General features: G+C 34.2%; 2 protein-coding genes across 4 annotated transcripts; one reads left to right on the top strand and one right to left on the bottom strand.

Moving 5' to 3' along the window:
* Positions 1-701: 701 nt before the first annotated feature.
* LOC107950687 (pathogen-related protein) lies at positions 702-2222 on the top strand. Its single transcript, XM_016885582.2, has 4 exons — positions 702-1151; positions 1230-1362; positions 1446-1747; positions 1834-2222. The coding sequence occupies exons 1-4, from the start codon at positions 1008-1010 to the stop codon at positions 1975-1977; spliced, it is 723 nt and encodes a 240-aa protein (XP_016741071.2). The 5' UTR covers positions 702-1007; the 3' UTR covers positions 1978-2222.
* Positions 2074-5721, bottom strand: LOC107950685 (uncharacterized protein C57A10.07). 3 transcript variants are annotated; one of them, XM_041089948.1, is made up of 5 exons: positions 4658-5721; positions 3971-4095; positions 2900-2945; positions 2730-2775; positions 2074-2651 (listed from the first exon to the last, which is right to left on the bottom strand). In XM_041089948.1, exons 1-5 carry the CDS (start codon positions 5247-5249, stop codon positions 2645-2647), a joined length of 816 nt encoding a protein of 271 aa, XP_040945882.1. In that variant the 5' UTR covers positions 5250-5721; the 3' UTR covers positions 2074-2644. The 3 variants fall into 3 exon arrangements, with proteins under 3 accessions (XP_040945882.1, XP_040945881.1, XP_016741070.1); XM_041089947.1 differs by having other exon boundaries at positions 2074-2775; XM_016885581.2 differs by lacking the exons at positions 2730-2775; positions 2900-2945.
* Positions 5722-19293: the final 13572 nt, after the last annotated feature.

Here is a 19293-nt window from a genome sequence, read left to right as displayed (position 1 = left end):
AATTCTATGACTTTGGAAATAATTTAATTGAGTTGATTTATTCGATGTGGAGTCAAATTGGGCAGTCGTAAGAATTTTTTAACTAGAGAATTTGATTATGCAATTTTCTTGAAAATTTAATTTGAAAAATCTAACTGATTTTTGGAAAAATTAATTTTGATCAAGTAAAATTAAATTAATTAAATTAATATGATATTTTGGAAATTAATTTTCAAGTGAGACTATTGGCCCAGTGAGTAATTGAACTTGAAAATTGAACCTGAGATCGTAAATTGGGCTCAGGAGCCCAAAACCGAGATTAAGATCCAAAAACTGGTTGAATCGAACCTGATATGTGAAATCGAGACGACAGTCCAAGCAGTGGCTGGACCGGACCAATCGAACCATCACTAGCTCAAAAAGAAATAAAATAATTTTTTAAAAAAATTGGTGGTGCTGCCCATGAAAAAGACACCACCCTTAAACATATCATTTTCGTATATAATTATATTGACACCCCATTTCAGAATTAATTTGTTTTTATAATATTAAAGTAAAAAGGCGAAGTTATTGTGTTGGTGGTGATAGAAAACCATGTAAGTACGTAACCTTGGCCCTGGCCACCAAGGATTTGCGCTGTCAACTTTTGACTTGTTGCTCACCACAAACAAGTCAATCATTGATTTACCATATAAGCAACCCTTGTTTGTGCAAAGTAGTTGAAACTCGGTGGGAGCTTAGAACCTTTTCTTGCACGAGAAAATGGATTCTTCACTCACTGATCAAAACCCCATTTCATATTTTTTTTTATAATATTAAGGTAAAAAAGCGAAGTTATTGTGTTGGTGGTGATAGAAAACCATGTAAGTACGTGACCTTGACCCTGGCCGCCAAGGATTTGTGCTATGAACTTTTGACTTGTTGCTGACCACAAAAAAGTTATCATTGATTTACTATATAAGCAGCGCTTGTTCGTGCAAAGTAGTTGAAACTCGGTGGGAGCTTAGAACCTTTTCTTGCACGAGAAAATGGATTCTTCACTCACTGATCAGCAGCAAGACAAGTACCGTTCTTACTTGCATGGAGAAGGTGAAAAGAATACCAACTGGAAGCTTGGTGCTCCTCCAAACTATGACACTGTTAACAAGCTCTTTGAAGAAGGCCGAACCAAGGTCTTTCTTTTTCTTTTTATCTCTCTGCAAGATGCACATACTATACATACATTGTATATCTGATTTGTTTGATGACAGATATGGCCTCCTGCATCACTAGAAGAGAAGGTCCAGAACCTTGTGAAGACATGGGAAATGGAAATGTTCAATAAAATATCCTTCCCTGACTACAAATCAGTGAAACTACAGAATTTTACAGTCAGCGTGAATGGTATCACTATTTCCTTCAGACTTGATCTTGTTTTTTGTCCAAAGATAAAAAGGGCTGATTTTGTTTTGGTCATAATATTTTAGGGAGGAAACCTTTGAGTTTAGAAGAGAGTAGGAAGCTGGGAGGAGGCTATAATTCCTTTATGCAAACCACCTTACCAGAGAACCTGAGGGGCTATAATCCAGCACAAGAAACTGAACACTCCTCTCATCTTGCCTTCACAACAGCTTTCCCAAGAGGATTCGCTTTGGAAGTTAGCCAAGTCTACTCTGGCCCGCCAACGATTGTGTATAAGTTCAGGCACTGGGGGTATATGGAAGGTCCTTTCAAAGGCCATGCCCCTACTGGGGAACTTGTTCAACTATATGGAATATCAATTTTTGAGGTATAATTTAGGCCCCTGGTTTTCTTTATTTTTGAATTTGTGTGGAATTATATAAACATATTCTATGTTTTTATCCATTGAAATAGGTTGACGATGAGATGAAAATCTTGAAGGTGGAGTTCTTTTTTGATCGTGGGGAGCTGCTTGGAGGTCTCATGAAAGGTGAAAAATTGGCTAGTGGAACTGACCAAGCGGCTTTGAGCTGCCCATTCATGAGGAACACAGGGTAACCTAGCTTTGATGGGTATGCATGAATTGCAGTGTTCAGCTTTGATGGGAATGCATGAATTTCAATGTTTGAGGAATAAAACTGATGGATCATTACATAATATAGAATAGTGATCTTCCATTTACTTGTGCCGATCCACTTATGCCTGCCATCTATATGTATCTGTAGAAATTAAGATGTACAAGCACAAGAGCATAACATGGCCTGGTTGTATTTTTCAGGACGAATATAGTTTTGGTTTCTACATATTGATTCTTGGTTGAAAAAGATGGTGTAAGAAATTGAATTTCGATTACCTGATCCATTAATTTGCTGTTAATGTGACTGCAGAGAAGTAACATAGTGTATTAAATTTTACACTGTCCACGGCAGAGAAGTTCGATAAGGAGCAGCCCCACAATATCTAAATAGACCTTCAATTTCTGGGCATCCTTTGGGACATGGGACTGAGCGATGAAAGGGATCACGACCTAGTTTTTTCCTCTTAAGTGATCCCATACATCCATATGGATCTTCTTGAAATTGAGTTCTCACCAATGCCTCACCTTTCAGAGCTGCTTCTATTGAAGTTACTGGAGCTGGGGTGCCTCTATACAAGAATCGTGACTCTGGGAACCCAATGGCGGAGCGATGCAACTGCGCAAACCTCTCTTCCTTGAAATCATAGCTTATAACCTGATTCCAATTCAATAGGATTCAAAAGCTAACTTATAAAGTGAAGAGTTTAATAAGGTATGTAGTCCACACTCATACAAGAAGTAGGAAATGTAAAGACCTTTGAACCCCTCTCCAAAAAGACCTGTTGAAACAGGCACAAAACAGGAATATAACAGAATGCGCAAGGAACATAGCTTTAATATACTTGCTATAAAAAAACAACTAGCAGGTTTAAGTTAAATAAAAGATAAACAAGAATCAAGTACCTTGCACCTTTATGTAACATGTACTCGAAACAATGGGCTTCCTTCTCTATCATCACAGACATATAGAAGCAGAGAGAGCTTTAACTATAGGTATACTCTTTTTTATAGAGCTATTATATCTTTATGCCTTCAACATCAGCTACTTCACAAATGAGAAAAACATGTACGAAGCTTTTTTATGTGAAGTACTGACTACCGTAACTCATGCATATAGACACTTGAGAAAAAACACTCTCTCCAAGCAATTGAATTTGTATTGTGATTTCAACCTTAACTCAAGCTATTAAGTTGTAGTGGAGGACAATTTCCTCAATCAAGTGAGGATGTGTTCTGATTTTGAATTTAATCCAAACCATTGAGTTGCAGTGGAAGGCAATCGAAGCAATTATCAGAGATAAGATTTATCAACCCATGGCATTATTTTCAAAGCTTAACTTTGACCCAATTAATCTAGGACCCATCTAGGAATTGTGAAATTCGTGCTTGGTGATTAAGTTGTATTGAAAATTAAAGGACATGAGCAAGACCCTTTTTGGACAGTTTTAGATGAATCTAGAAATCAAAATTTTTAGCAAAAGGCAAGTTAGACATCTGGACACATACCATTATTGACTCATACCCGAGTTCATGGAATAAGGAGGTTAGTTACTTCAACTGTCTTATGTTGCAACTTAGTGATTTAGATTAAAGTCTATTCTAAATCACAAGATGTTATATGAACCCACTCAAAACCCTTTTGATTTGATTAGCAAGGGCTACACTGGACAACTTTGATGTAAGTATATATGCAGGAAATCTGATATGTGTTGAGAATTAAATGAATTATTCCTGTACATGGCTGCAGTCATACTTATCTGGGTGATCTTTCTGGTGTTCAATGCCCATATCAATGGAATTGAATCATTAATCTTATACTTATTTTGTGCAAAGTGTAGCTCAACAACAAATAGAAACCATTGATTAGTTAACTACCAGTTTTTCTTTTACCCTAGCTAGATATGCTGATAGAAGGTAAGAAGAGGAGGAGCGGAATGTAAAAGTAAGAAAGACCAACAAATTTAGAACACTTACAGTTATGTTGTGTGGGTATGTCCCAGTAAGCTCACGAAACCGACAAACACTAAAGAGAAGATTCTCAAAGCTATCTCTTGCATGCTCCTCTGTTAATGCCCTCCACTTTAAACTTTCTTCCTTCCCTGAAGAGCAATAAAATACAATAACAATGCCACTCAGACGATTTAAAGCCTTCATGCTATAGAAAAAAAAATTCACGGAATAAAGGTAGACAAGAAAGAAACTCATAGAAATTGACTAGGGAGTAGAAATTGCAGTAACATTCATTATTATTGATCAAAAGATCAAGGTAGTTCTTCGGAGCAAAAAGGGAGCTCTTCACTTTACTTGAAGGCATAACTATGAATGTGGAAACACAATTAATCAATAACAACATCTTCACGAATGCAATACATAATTACTTCATAATACAAGTATAGTAGGTATCCAGTACTCCTCATAAGAGTAATCCACAGCACCAGTACCTTAAAGGTTTTAAAGGTTTAGATTCGGATTTAAAGAATAGCAAACATACTGGTACTAGAAAAGGATTATAGGATTTACCACGTAAACAATCATAGCAATCATTATGTATTGTCAAGTTTACATCTCATCCTTCAAACAACGGGAAATTTGAACAAAAAATAATGCGAGATATTATAGTATAAACTTAGGAAAATAAAATGAGTGAATGAGTTTACATACCAAACCATCCTTCGGAGTCAGCAACTGTCCAATAACTCTGCGCCTCACTACGAGGACCAGCATCTTTCCGAGTCTCTCCACCGCTAAAAAGAAGCAAAGCCTCATCATCTAGTGCAGTGCTTTCTATCCCTTCTTTTATGTGAGCCAAAAATGTGGCAGCCTGGCCTGGATTCTTCTGATAAGACTCCAAAAACCAAGAATCCTCCTTGTCAGCTTTTTCACAACTACTGCTTGTATAAACCGAATGCCCAGCAACCATTACAAGATTCTTAAGCTTAGCAAAGGGATAATAACTGCCAAAGCCATCATCAAGTTTCATATAATTACGCAGCACCCTATAGTGTTGCTCATATAGAGATAAAACTATGAGGATCGTGACCCCGAATGCCAAGGAAATAGAGAAAACAAATAGTGGATGTAGCTTGTAATAGTAATGAAGCCGATTAGCCCAGGACTTAACCATTCTAACAGGGTAAATTGATGATTTTCTACTTCTGGTTCTTTTGATAGTTCCTGATTCTATATCAAAGTCACCCCTTGGATATGCATTGAAGGACTTGGGATTGTTTGAGCCAAACGGATATTTATTCATGATAATTCAAATCCAGCAGAAAAGCATCGAGATTTATGCAAATGAACCATACCCAAATAGGCAATTGGACAGATTTAACAGATAAAGATTATGATTTCAGATTCAATACCAAGAAGCCAAGCATAAACTACTTAAAAGGAAAGACCCTGATCATCAAAGTCGCAGTTCTTTTTTTTGCAGTTCTAAGGAATATAAAAAAGGGGTTTGCTTCTCCTCGAACTGTAAACTGAGGAGAAAGAGCAGGAGTAGACTCACCAAAATCCTGTTAATGAATTAGATGAGAATTTTAATTTAGGATGAGAATGATAGTTTATCTGTTACGTGGAGATAGCTAAAGGATTTTAGAAAATCAGATCCAGAGTTTCAGAGATGTAGAGATGAATTCAGAGGTTAGACTTGGAACGTTGAAATCGTGCCTGGTGAGAGTGAGTGAGGGAACACTAGTTATTAACAACACGCTGAATTTTGGGTTTGCCTTTTTTTTTTGGCCCAAAGACTAATCCATTTATTAACAACACATGATGGAATCAGTCAGATTACTGATTCAATCAATTCAATTGATTCACTGTTTGATAATATAAAACTATATAATTATTAAAAATAGGAAAGAAACTTAAAATAAAACTTGAACCAGGCCCAACTATTATTAGGCCTGCACCCAAAAATAAAATAAGCCCATACCCAATAATAAAATAACATAGGTTAAATTTTGCTATTAGACCTTGTATTTTTGCATAAGTTGTGAATTTAGTACCTGAACTTTAATTTGATCATTTTCATTCCCATACCCAATAATAAAATAGGTCAATTTTTGCTATTAGACCTTGTATTTTTGCATAAGTTGTTGATTTAGTACTTGAACTTTAATTTGATCATTTTCAGTCCTTTATTTTTAGAATTTAAAAATTTTAGTCCTAACCAAATTATAACAATTAAATTCATTAAGTTAAGTTCTGTTATTTTTTAAATTTGATATGTCAAATATATTATTATATGTGTAATGCTATGTCTATTTATTATTTTCATATATTACTCACAAAAAATTAGCTAATAGATTTAACGATTGTTGTTTGTATTAAGAGTAAAATTTTGAAATTAAAAAAATATAGCCACTAAGAATGATCCAATTGGTGAATGTGGACTAAATCTATAACTTTACGCATAATATAGGACTTGTAACACCCTATACCTGACTCGATTACCGAATTGGGGTACTAGGTATCATAGACAAACCGTAATATTTAGCTACTTCAATTTTTTTTAACGACTCAGACAACGCCAAATTATAACCCAAATATATATATCAAGTTTATTCCCACACCTTGACTAAACAACGTATTTTGAAAAAAAGAAACAACTTCAATATATTCTATTTATTACAAGTACCAGAATCTTATAATTTCTCAGCTTGCTAGTGTCATACGTTGACGCTTACTATGACTATACCTTAAAATCAGAACAATACACATAACCAATTTCCTCTAAGGCGTAGCCTTTCAGGGTACCCCTCTATACGCATGATACAATTATGGCATCGTTCGGATGAGCTTAGGGGTGTTTGGCTTGTCCCCTTCACATGACCCTTAGTCAGTCTTTGACCCTGCATACAAGGCAAAACCATCGTAAGTTCAAAGAACTTAGTGACAACCAGTACAACACTACTAAAAAAGGCTTTATGTATTTTTCAGGAATAAAATAAAACACAAAATTTAGATCTCCTTGAGTATCTTAAGAAGTTTCGCCGATTTTTCTGGCGTAGTTGTCGCCTTGCATTCTTTGCCAGTAGTTGGCGGACATATCCACTAATTGGTCATAAGTGTGCTCTTCCAAATAACAAATTCTTCCGGAGCTTGACAATCTCCCATTTCATCTCAGATTCCCATTAATAGCTAGTTTCTAACGATTACCCCTTTCTTGGATTGTCTCTGGCGGACTTCCACACTTGGTAGTCCCATGTGGACTTTCCCACGCTAGATAGTCTTAACGACCATCCTCTTTCTTGGTAAATCACTAGCGTACTTTCCACCAGGGGTAATTTATGGGGAACTTCCCTATTAAGATAATCTTGTGCGAACTTTCCCGTTTTTGGCGACCTCCTTACCGAGGAACACTTGGAATCAAGCTTGAAGAAACATTTCGCTACCCCACAACCCATAATGGTTTATACATCAACTCTAGAGGACTCAAAATGGTGGATACTAGATTTTCCAATTCGTTGAAGGAATTTCTCCTTCCTCTCATATATACCTGTGTTAAGACACTTCTATCAATTCCACTTAACGTCACATTTTGGCGGATCCTCTTATTATCCCATTTTTCCGCATTTTTAGATGCACCATGATCATCCTATCATACAACTTGCCTCGCGAATCATAGAGTGACTTCTCCTTTTATGCCCTAGCAGGCTTCCTGGTTTACTGTCTTGGCGGACTTCGTTGTTGCCATAATGCATACTTGTTTGCCACTGGATAATGCCATGACTAATCATGTGATGTGAACTCGATTATGAGATTGAAACTCGATTTATGATTTTATATTCCCGATCGTCTAAATAGGTACTTGCTCGAATAATGGTAGAATTATGAAGGAAAAATAAACAAAAGGGTAAACTTGGATATAATTCACGAATATAAACAAACAAGAAAAGAACCGACGTTATGAACAACATGACCCAAATTCTATAAGGTTGTTTGACACTTGAAAGTTTGAAAATAAGAAGACATTGACTCGCTATCTATAAGGAGATAGGAATCAGAGATATAAGTTAATTGTCGCACTTCAGGAAATATGAGAAGGGAAATGATAAGACCGGGTTTGTTTTCAGTGCCACAAAAATGGAATTCTTGATAAGTTTGGGATGTTCTAAAAGAACAAAGTGTTGGATTGCCGGTACGCCCCGTGGCTCAACGAAACAATTATTCTGACGATCATCAACCACGGATCCATGTACGAGGAACGAATCGAGTTGAAATAGGTTTAAAAATATACCTTCTTTAGTGAAAACATTGAAAGGATGTTGCTGATTTGATGTTGATTCGAAGCCATAACGAAATCGTCTCAGCCTCTACGTAGTCCACCCTATCAAAAACAAACAACCACTTTTTCTTGAACTTTTCATAGAGAATAATTAAAAACGGTTGCTAGACCTTTATTTTATTAAGTTGGTAACCCTCACACACTAAGGGATTATCATCCTTTTATCCTCTTTGATATCATATATTAAAAAGGAAAATCAGGATTATGCTATTATTAATAGAGAAAGCAAATGGAAAGTTAGAAAAAGGAATTATATTCTTTCCAAAAGAATATATGATTATTCCCTTATTAATAGAGAAGACAAATGGAAAGTTAGAAAAAGGAATTGTATTCTTTCTAAAAGAATATTAATTTTCATTTCTTTTATATATTGACTGAAATTAATTAATATAATTTTTATTAATAAATTCGATAAAATATATACAATTAATATTTTGTATGAATCAAATTCATATATTAATTATATTCTTTCTAAAAGAATATTAATTTCTATGCCTTTTATAGTTTGACTGAAAGTAATTAATTTAATTGTTTATATTAATAAATTCGATAAAATATATACAATTAATATTTTGTATGAATCAAATTCATATATTAATTATATCCTTTCCAAAAGAATATTAATTTTAATGTCTTTTATATTTTGACCGAAATTAATTAATATAATTATTTTTATTAATAAATTTAGTAAAATATATACAATTAATATTTTGTATGAATCAAATTCATATATTAATTTTATCTATGTTCTCTATTTGTGTACAACAATTTTGTGCATATAATGTGTTTAATATTTGACTATCAAATTAAATTAATTTAACAATTAATTTAATTCACGTGACAACTAAATACAATACCAAATGTATTTGGATTTTGTTCGTTTCAATTATAGGGTGTGACCCTGTAGGCTCTTGTAATGTTGCTAGTAATACTAGAGCGTTTCTAACATTACAGGCAATGAGTGGCATCTAGTAATGCATCATTATCGCCCAAGTTAGAAGAAGTCATGATGCGACATAACCTTTCTGTGATAATATTTTCAGGTATTATACCCTTTTATCCTTAATATCTAGATTGGACACAAGTCATGGAATAGTCACACTTGTATAGTTCAAACTTATATTTTTTTTTATTTTCTAAGCAGACTACAATAAACAAATAAGTGTGATATCTCATACCAACTTATTTGAGCATGACCATGTATTTCTAGTCTCACTCCATCAAGAGGCCTAAGACTCTCATTATGGAGGAAGGATAAATCCTATCTTGATCAACCATATCCCACTACATGGACTGTGGTATATCCAACATCAGTCTTTATAGTACGACTTGTTATGGTAGACGTTTTGGCTGTATCAAAATATACGACTCACTATGTTTGGACAATGATGATCTCAAATTTGAGGATCGTATACATAGTTATCACTATGAGTAATATTGTGACTATTACATAATAATGCAAGAAACCTACTCATAATGGATCGGTCCAATATGTTGTTCTCTAACACATACTCACGTATTGATTTTGATATCCCTTTGTCAATGAAAATTCTTTGCTATCAATCAACTACACCTTAGTCTCAATGCACTATTGTTGTCCAAGCCCACAATAATACTTTACAAAGGACCTTTCTAAGAATAATAATATTTTCTTAGGGCTTTGTTACAATTTAGTTTATTTATATACACAGATAAAGAAACTGAAATAATAATGGTAATGTCTTATATCAACAAACAAGGTAAAATGAGTATGTGATTACAATCATCTCATGATTGGTCTTTGGTCATAATCTAACATAAAGAGTTGAAAATTCAAAATGTATTTTAATCAAAATGGTCTAACCTTACAACAACGCCATGAACGAAATATATATAGGCAAAATAATGGTAAACGAATGGCCACAAACTAGCCATTTAATATCATTTCTAGATTATTCATTAAGCCCGTGACCATCCATGCACTTGAAATAGATATTAGTGGCTGCTCATTTATGTATTGGACCGAATTCATGCATGCTTAAGGGAGAAGGAATCTTCAAAGGTCAAATTCAACTCCTATGATGGACGGTGGCACTTATTATGCACGAAAATTATCAATAGCCATATTCTAGAAGGCTGCTCATTCATCCCCTCACTTGGACGGTGCATTTAAGAAAGTATTTTTTGATCGAATGGTCACTTATCACACCCACACGAACAACCAACTTGAATGTGAATGCATTTGATTCCCTTTGAATAAAATGAACATCCCTTTTAAAGCTTTAATTAGGTGGTTGGCTATTGGATTACCCTAGGACATATTAAAATATGCATTAGGACACACTAAATGCAATAATGAAGTTGTAATAAACTTGGAAAGAATTTAGCACACTTTTTGGATAAATTAAACACGCTTAAAACACATAATAAATATGTAATAAAAAGACATAACATTTTAAGACATATTAAAAGGATGTTCAAATAAAACATAAAACAAATGCTATGGAATTATTTAAACTAATTTTGGGTGATCAGTTTTGGGCCTTAAGAGCCCTTAAACACCTTTTTGGGCTTATTAGCCTTAGCCCACATTTTAAGCTCAAATGGAAACTTCAGTTTTGGCCCAATTAAGGGACTCGAGATCATATTATTCCCTCCATCTTCAAAATGGTTTGTCCTCAAAACATCATAAGGAAACGAGTAATCAAAGTTCAAATACTCAAAACTGTTATCAAATAGAACTTCAAAAACCAAAGCTTTTTACTCGAACTTTAGGGTCTCAAAATCTTTCAAAAACACATCAACCAAGTGATTGTGCACATCATAGTTCCTTCCTTCAAATCTTTCCTTATAAAAAAATAACATGCTTCCACGAGAGTGAGTATTAGGAACATGACATAAAACAAAAGAATGGTAAAGTGGGTTAGGAAATAATAATGCTGCTCACATTCTTTTTCTCTTATTGCCGAATCTTTTTCTCTCGTACACTCGACTCTTTTGATAAAAAAATGCAACTTTTTTTTGGACATTTTCTCTTTTTTTTCTCTCAATATTTTTGTCTTTCTCTTTCTCTCCAATTTTAACCACCTCATTTCCAGAAGTTTTGACTCCTCCACCCTTGTTTTCTTTTTCTCTCATACTTTTGCACTTGTTTTCAACATTTCATTTTGTTTTGAAGTATTTCCCATATGCTCATCCTTGATTTGAATTTGATCTTCATACACTTGCTTTGGAGTCATTTGCTGCAAGTGTAATGGACTTGCCATAAAAATTGAAGGTATATCAGTTGGTATAACCATCATGTATCACTTTTTGGTTATATTGCCATGGTCTTCCAACATCACAAAAGACCAAAGGTATATGTCTGATATGCATCGAAACAACATCACATAAGATCCCATCGGTATACTTACCAATCAAAAAAGTAACTAACGTTTGTTTTGTCACTTTAGTCTTGCCTCCATCATTGATCCATTGAAGCTTATACAATTCAGGATGCTTTGTAGTTGGCAAACCAACTTCTCAACCAAAACTGAGCTAGCCACATTAGTGCAACTCCTACCATTGATAACCATACTACACACTTTACCATTGACGCGGCAACGAGTGTGAAATATGTTTTTACATTGTTGCTTATCTTTTTTGGATTGAATATACAAACTATTGAGATTGTCGGTATGCCCTGTGGCGTAGCAAAAAAAATAATTTGGCGATCCACAACCATGGATCCATGTATGAAGAACGAAATGGTTTGAGATAAGGTTGAAGATATACCTTCTAAATCAAAAACGATGAGAGGATGTTGTTGATTCGATGTCGATTCCAAGCCAAAATGAATTCATTTTGGCCTCTACGTAGTTGACTCAGTATTAAAACGAATGACAAAACTTTCTTGGAACTATTCCAGAGAAAAATCTCCAAAACGGCTACTAGACACTTTTTGTCAATTTTTATTTTAAAATACACTTACCCTAATTCGAGATTTTGGTATACATATATTGAAAAGGAATCAAGTATTATAGAGAATATATGGAACACATTAAACATGTTATATTATTTCCAAAAAGAATTATAACATATGAAAAGTATTAAAAAACGTTATATTCTTTCCAAAAAGAAATATAACTATCATGTTTCAATGTTTTACCAAAATCATAATAATAATTTATTATAATAATTTCGGTAAACTATATTCTATTAAAATTTTATATGAATCAAATTCATATATTAATTTTAACTATGTTCTGTATTTGTGTACAACAAGCTTGCACATTTAATTCATTTAATATTTAACTATCAAATTAAATTAATTCAATAATTAATTTAATTCATGTGACAACTAAACACGATACCAAATGTGTTTCAAATTTGTTCATTTTAACCATAGGGTGTGACCCTGTAGGTGTTTGTAACGTTAGTAGTAATACTAGAACATTTCTAATAATACAAGCAATAAGTGGCATCTAGCAATGGATCATTTCTACCTAAGTTACAAGAAGTCGTAATTTGACATAACATTTTTGTGATAATCTTTTCATGTATTATATCCTTTTATCCACAATATCTAGATTGGACACAAGTCATGGAATAGTCTCACTTGTATAGTCCAATATCATAATTCTTGATTTTCTGAGCAGATTACAATAAACAAATAAGTGTGGTATCTCATATCAACTTATTTGGGCATGACCATGTATTTCTAGTCTCACTTCATCAAGAGGCCAAGATATTGCTCCCATTATGTAGGAGGGATAAATCCTATCTTGATCAACCATATCCCACTACATGGATTGTGGTATATCCAACATCAGTCTTTATAGTACAACTTGTTACGGTAGATGTTTGATTGTAACAAAATATACGACTTACGATGTTAGGACAATGATGATCTCAAGTCTGAGGATCATATACATGGTTACCACTATGAGTAATATTATTACTAGTACATAATAATCCAAGAAACATACTCATAGTGGGTCAGTCCAATATGTTGTTCTCTAACACATACTCTTGCATTGATTTTGACATCCTTATGTCAATGACAACTTTTTGTCATCAACAATTACACATTACTCTCAATGCATTATTTTTGTCTAAGCCCACAATAATACTTGACTAAGGACCTTTTAAGAATAATCATATTTTCTTAGAACTTTATTACAATTCAATTTATTTATATACACAGAAAAAGAAACTGAAATAATAATGAACATGCATAATATTAATAAATAAGGTAAAATTACAACCATCTCATGATTGGTCTTTGGGTATACTACAACACAAACTCCTTTTGATAACAAGGAGTTCTCATTCGATGAGAAATTCCACATTGTTCGACTCTTTGTTTTGTGGAATAAGCCCTTGCTCATCCTCATATTCTGACTCAATCTCACCATTATCCTTAAGAATCATCAAGCTTCGGCTAGCCCATTGGCTAGCGATATGACCATGTCCCAAACACTTGAAACATTTCACATCACGAGTTTGGCCTTATTGCACTTCATTCTTGCCTTTATCATTGGCAACATTGGGCTTATTAAATTTAGCTGCTTCGAATTGATTCTTCACTTGGGGCGTCACATCTCTTTTGTTGGCATTTGGATTCCATCGAGAAGATGACCATGCATTGTTCAAAGGCCTCTGTAATTGGCCAAATTTTCCCGGCCTACACAAAGCAAATACAAACAGTCCTTTTACAATAAAATGGGCCCAAAACCCGAACCCAATTACAACAAAATAGGCCTAAACCCAGACCCGATTTTTGTTAAACTACAGAGGCCCAAATTACAGTAGCCCAAAACAGATTCAGGAAACCCTAGGGTTTCTAGGGTGAATGTTGCGCCGCAGCCAAGCCCCCGCATCTCCAAGCTCGTACCTGCACGACAAGAAACAAAGCAGAATATGGAAAGAAAAATCAAAAGATTGTGAATCAAATCAATGTAAACAGATTTGCTTTCTATATTATTGTCTTATTTCGGCTATAAAAAGGCCATTGTTACACTAAAAAAAGAAAAAGGAGATCAATAAAAAATAGTTATTTTCACAACCAAAAACAGAGAACTCAATACTGAGAGCAATATAATCGATCCAAAGGTTAACATCTGTAGTTTTTATTTTTTTACTCTTATTTTTATTATATTTATTTACATACGAATAAAGCAAAAAAAAAAAGAGAAAAAGGGAGAAACGACCTTTAAGTGACGCCCAGATCACCGGGGACGGCGAAGGAAGTTGTCTTCGAGGACGGACAACCAAAAGCAGAAGGGTCTTCTCGAGATTTGGGGCTTTTTTTGTGGTATTTTGAAGGATCTAAACCCAGATTTGGGCTTTGAGGGGTCGGAAGGACCAAAAGAGGATTTTCCCTTTTTTCGGCCACCGCAGACTGCGGTGCTGTCGCCAGAGATCGGTAGGCGGCGCGATGGCCGATGACCGGCCGATGCTCGGACCCTGGCCGGACGAACTGGGGGGGAGAGCCTTTTTTTGAGAGGTTTTCTGGTTTTTTTTAAAAAAGGGAATGAAAAAAATGAAAATTTTTGAATTATTTTTGGCTTAAATAGCCTACTGAAAACGGTGTCGTTTAGGCCTAGATCGACCCGAAACAGACCCGACCCAGCCTAGGATCCGAGCGTTTTTATACGGAGGGGTAAATTGCATTTTTAGCCCCTCCGCCTTTTAGTGTTTATTCAATTGGGTTTTCTTTTATTTTTAAAATTTATCCTTTTAATTTATTTTCAATTTCAATTTAATCCTATTTGAACGATGCTGTTTTAGAGGAGAAGAGATAATTTCCTTTCAAGCCTCTCTACGTTATCGGCGTGTTCAAAATGGTCCTTTAATCTTTAGGTATTTGTGAATTTCCCCCCAGGTTTCTATCTCCAATTCAATTTAGTCCTTTTCATATTTTTTAATTAATTTCAATAATGTAATTATTATTTCTATTTTTATAATTTATATATGTAATTATTTTTTTATAATCTATATATATATGTATATATCTATTTTTTATATATATGTATATGTATATATATTTATATATTTTTTCTAACGAATATTTTTCTATATTTATATATATGTACGTATATATCTATGTTTTTTATTTCCGAAAATAATTAAATACTTACTTATATTTTTAACGTATATTTTATAATTTATATATACATATATATTTATATATTGTTCTTTATATTCATAAATGTATTATAGATTTTGTTACATAAATTTTATAATCCCAAATTTTATATGTAAATCCGTGTGTATGTCTATTATTCTTCAGAATTTCAATGTATATATTATATACCTTCTATTCTTTATATTTTTTGTTTATTTTCTTCATTTTTTATTGATTTATGTTTTCATTTATATTTTAAAAGAATGACTTTTTTTTTATTTTGCTCATTTATTTGATACTTTGCATGTCATTGATTTTTTTTATGTACATTAGTTTCGTTTATTTATTTGTTTATATTATTTCTATACCATTGTTGTGTTTATTATTATTTGTTAAAATGACATTTAGGCATACATCTAATGAAACATCGATTTTTAACTCGAATCCATTAAAAATGAAAAACTTCGAAAACAAAGGCAATACTCGTATTTAGAATCTTCGAAAAGATTGAGCCCTAACGTATTGGGTTCCAATTTTCTTTGTTGAATCTAATTATCGAGAATGCTCTTTAAACAAACAAAATAAAAAACTTGTCGTCGGGAATTCGATATGTTGTGTCCTAATGCATTGGATGTGACGTATTGATTTCTCGAGATGAAGATTTTTTCTAAAAATTAATGAAGGAAATATTCGAAGTTTAGGATTCTGAGAAATTGTGCCCTAATGTATTAGGTTGTGGTTTCTTCATAAATTTTAAACAATTGAATGTTCTTTTAAATTTTATTACACAAGTCTTTTGGACAAACTCATTTTTAAAGGAATAAAATATCGTGCCCTAACACATTGGGTGTGACATTTTTTTCTCCGAAATGAGAGAGTCTTAATCAATAACTTGATTTAATTAAGGATTGTATTTTTAACTTTCGGCATTTAGACATTAATTAATCAACTTGGTACCAATTTTTGGGCATTACGGGGGTGCTAATCCTTCCTGGTACGTAACTGACTCCCGAACCCATTTTTTCTAAGATTCGTAGACCAAAGTCGTTTTTAGGTGATCCAATCACACCTCAATAAAAGATTGGTGGCGACTCCCAATTTTTTGTTTTTAAATCGATAATTAATTTTTGTTTTGTTTCTTCAAAAAAAATGGTTTCGACAGCTTGGCGACTCCACTGGGGACTTATTTTGAGAGTCGAGCCACAAAGTTGATTAATTTCTGTCTTATGATCAAAAAAATGAAATTTGTTTTAAAGATCCTTTTGCATTCATTATTTTCTTGCTTAATTGATCTAAGTATTGTTTTCATTATACATTACATGAGTTGAATGATTTTACCCTTCTAAGTGGGAGTGAGAAACTATTCCTTCGTGAGGTTTTCACCTCCGTATAGGATAGTGGATCGCTTTCGGAATACATCTGTACCTATGCCTTCGTGAGATTTTCATCTCCGTATAGTCATAGGGAAAATGTATTCCCTTAAACCGAACTTGATCTATATGAGCTTATAATGAGTGAAGATCGAGGAATCTGCTAGTTCGGGTACCTTTGCCCTAGAAGCCGAACTTCATATAATGAACCTTAGGAATCCACCTTAGGTAGAACTACACTGAACCCTAGTAGATATCCAAATAGGTGTTTTACTATTTCTTGATTATATTCTATGTTTTTATATGATACTGACTTTTTGTGTTTTATTTTGATTGCATGACATGGCATTTCATTTCATTATAAAAGACGTCGGTTCATATTCAGTTGCTAGATAGAAAGCTTATCATGGAAAAAGGGTTTCTTGATAAAGTGGAGATAATGCGGTTGTTCGAACTTGGTCTAAAACAACATAGCAAGAGAAAGGCGATAGTTTGGATGATGGATATGTATCAAAATTATGGGACTTTACTCACATCAGTGTAACTCAAAACAACTTTCAAGAGTTGAAGGAAATTTGGGACCAGTGGAATGACGAGGTTAGACAGTTATTTTATAATAATTATGGGGATTTGCCTTATTTGCTTGATGTGAAGGTAGACAAGCATTTGTTTCGAGCCCTCGCCCAGTTTCGGAATCCTGCTTACAGTTGCTTCACATTTGGGAAGGTCGATTTGGTGCCTACGATAGAAGAATATGTGGCTTTACTCTGATGTTCAAAGTTTCAAGTAGACAAGGTCTACTCGGCAGCTGTAAATGTGACAACCTTTTCAAAGAAGCTGATGAATATAACAGGGATGAGTGAGCAGTGGGTTGCTGTACAGATTAAGCAAAAGGGGGATAGCAAGTGCATTCCTTGGAAAAGTTTAAAAGATTCAATTCTAACACACCCAGATGTGAGAAAGAGGGTAGACGTCTTTGCTTTGAGTATATATGGCTTAGTTGTCTTCCCCAAAGCTTTGGGACATGTTGATGAAGAAGTCACCGATTTATTTGACCGGCTTGATAAGAGGGTTACACCAATTCCGGTAATTTTGGTAGAAACCTTCAAGTCATTGAATGCATGCCGAAAAGTGGGAGAGGGTAGATTCATTGAATGTGCACAGCTCCTACTTGCGTGGTTTCACAGTCACTTTTGGAAGGTTGATAGGGTTTCGTATCGGGTTTTCTCCGAAAGTTATTTACCATTAAAGGAGATTATAGCCACACCGAGGAGAGACGACATTTCGGAGGAGAATTGGATGACAAGTCTTCAGAATCTTCAAGAAGAGGACATCGAGTGGAGAGCCCTTTGGTTGCTTCCGGATGAGATCCTGTATAGATGTGGTAATTTTGATTGGGTTCCTTTGCTTGGAATTTGGGGAGCTGTTGGATATGTCCCATTGCTAGTGCTAAGGCAGTATAGGTCAAGGCAATTTATACCTGTGACCCAAGGAATAGCTGATTGTGAATTCTCATACAGGGATGATGGTTATAGAAAAAAGATTCAAGAGATATCTAGTGCATGGAAACAAACTCGTCGGATGAAGAGGATAGTCGTGGGTCTGATGAGAACTCCTGAGTATAATGAATGGTGGGTTAGGAGGATCAATGATAATACACCTAAGTCAAATAAGGAAAACAACCAGTCAATAGAGAAATATTTGCCGGTCGTCTTTTCTGAGTTGGAAATCATAAGATAAGATTTTGAAAGAAGAAATGCGGATTTAGAAAAGAAGATAGAACAAATGCAGGAAGAGAAGATGAACTTAAGATTAGACATAGACGTTCAAAAGCTTGAAATTGAGAAATTAAGAAAAGGGAAAAACAAGGCTGAGGAGGAGTTGGATAGTTTGAAGGCAGATTATAAAAAGTTGCGTCTGTTAATGAGAACTACCGGGCTGGGAAAAACTTCAGAACAGTGGCGAGCAGAAATTCGAGAAGAAAAGGACAAAGTCGATAGATGGGAACAGAAATTCCAAGAGGTTCAGACACGAAATGAGGCTTTAGAGAAGAGTTTGTTAGAAAGTCAAAAAGAAAAAGGCGAGTTAAAGGACAGGGTGACCGAGTTGGAAAGATCTTTTCGTCAGTATCGAGATCGAAACTTTGCAATAGAATTGATTGCAAGCTTGAGCAAGATTGAGGAAATGAAGAAAAGAATAGAAGAGTTAGAAACGACATTATGAAATTGTAAGATCCGGATCGAATGCTTGGAAGCAATTAAAATTCGTAATAATGAACAGCTTCACTACTTTCAGAGTCAAGTTAGGAGCAGAGATCATATTATGGAGGAAGTTGTGGTCCAGATTCGAGAAGTATCTGATCACATACAGACTTTAACAGTACAGGCTGACGTGCTGAGTGTGCAGTATGAATTAGAATCAGATCCGGGGCAAGAGCTTGCTTTGTTACTTGGGAAGATTAGAATTCTGAGTAATAGGACAAAACTTTATTTGTAATTCACTTTATGTAAAGAAATTTATTTTCTAGTAAAGTTTTCTTAAATGAAATTGA

This window comes from Gossypium hirsutum, chromosome D03 (assembly GCF_007990345.1).
Source record: "Gossypium hirsutum isolate 1008001.06 chromosome D03, Gossypium_hirsutum_v2.1, whole genome shotgun sequence".
Taxonomy (NCBI): domain Eukaryota; kingdom Viridiplantae; phylum Streptophyta; class Magnoliopsida; order Malvales; family Malvaceae; genus Gossypium; species Gossypium hirsutum.
This window is presented reverse-complemented; position numbering and strand designations above follow the sequence as displayed.

Coding starts and splice junctions, on each gene's coding strand:
- LOC107950685 (XM_016885581.2), bottom strand. CDS start 5,249: ATGAATAAATATCCGTTTGGCTCAAACAATCCCAAGTCCTTCAATGCA. Junction 4,096..4,657: donor TGACTCCGAAGGATGGTTTG/GTATGTAAACTC, acceptor ATTGCTCTTCAG/GGAAGGAAGAAAGTTTAAAG. Junction 2,652..3,970: donor CATACCCACACAACATAACT/GTAAGTGTTCTA, acceptor AATTGGAATCAG/GTTATAAGCTATGATTTCAA.
- LOC107950687 (XM_016885582.2), top strand. CDS start 1,008: ATGGATTCTTCACTCACTGATCAGCAGCAAGACAAGTACCGTTCTTAC. Junction 1,363..1,445: donor TTTTACAGTCAGCGTGAATG/GTATCACTATTT, acceptor ATAATATTTTAG/GGAGGAAACCTTTGAGTTTA. Junction 1,748..1,833: donor ATGGAATATCAATTTTTGAG/GTATAATTTAGG, acceptor CCATTGAAATAG/GTTGACGATGAGATGAAAAT.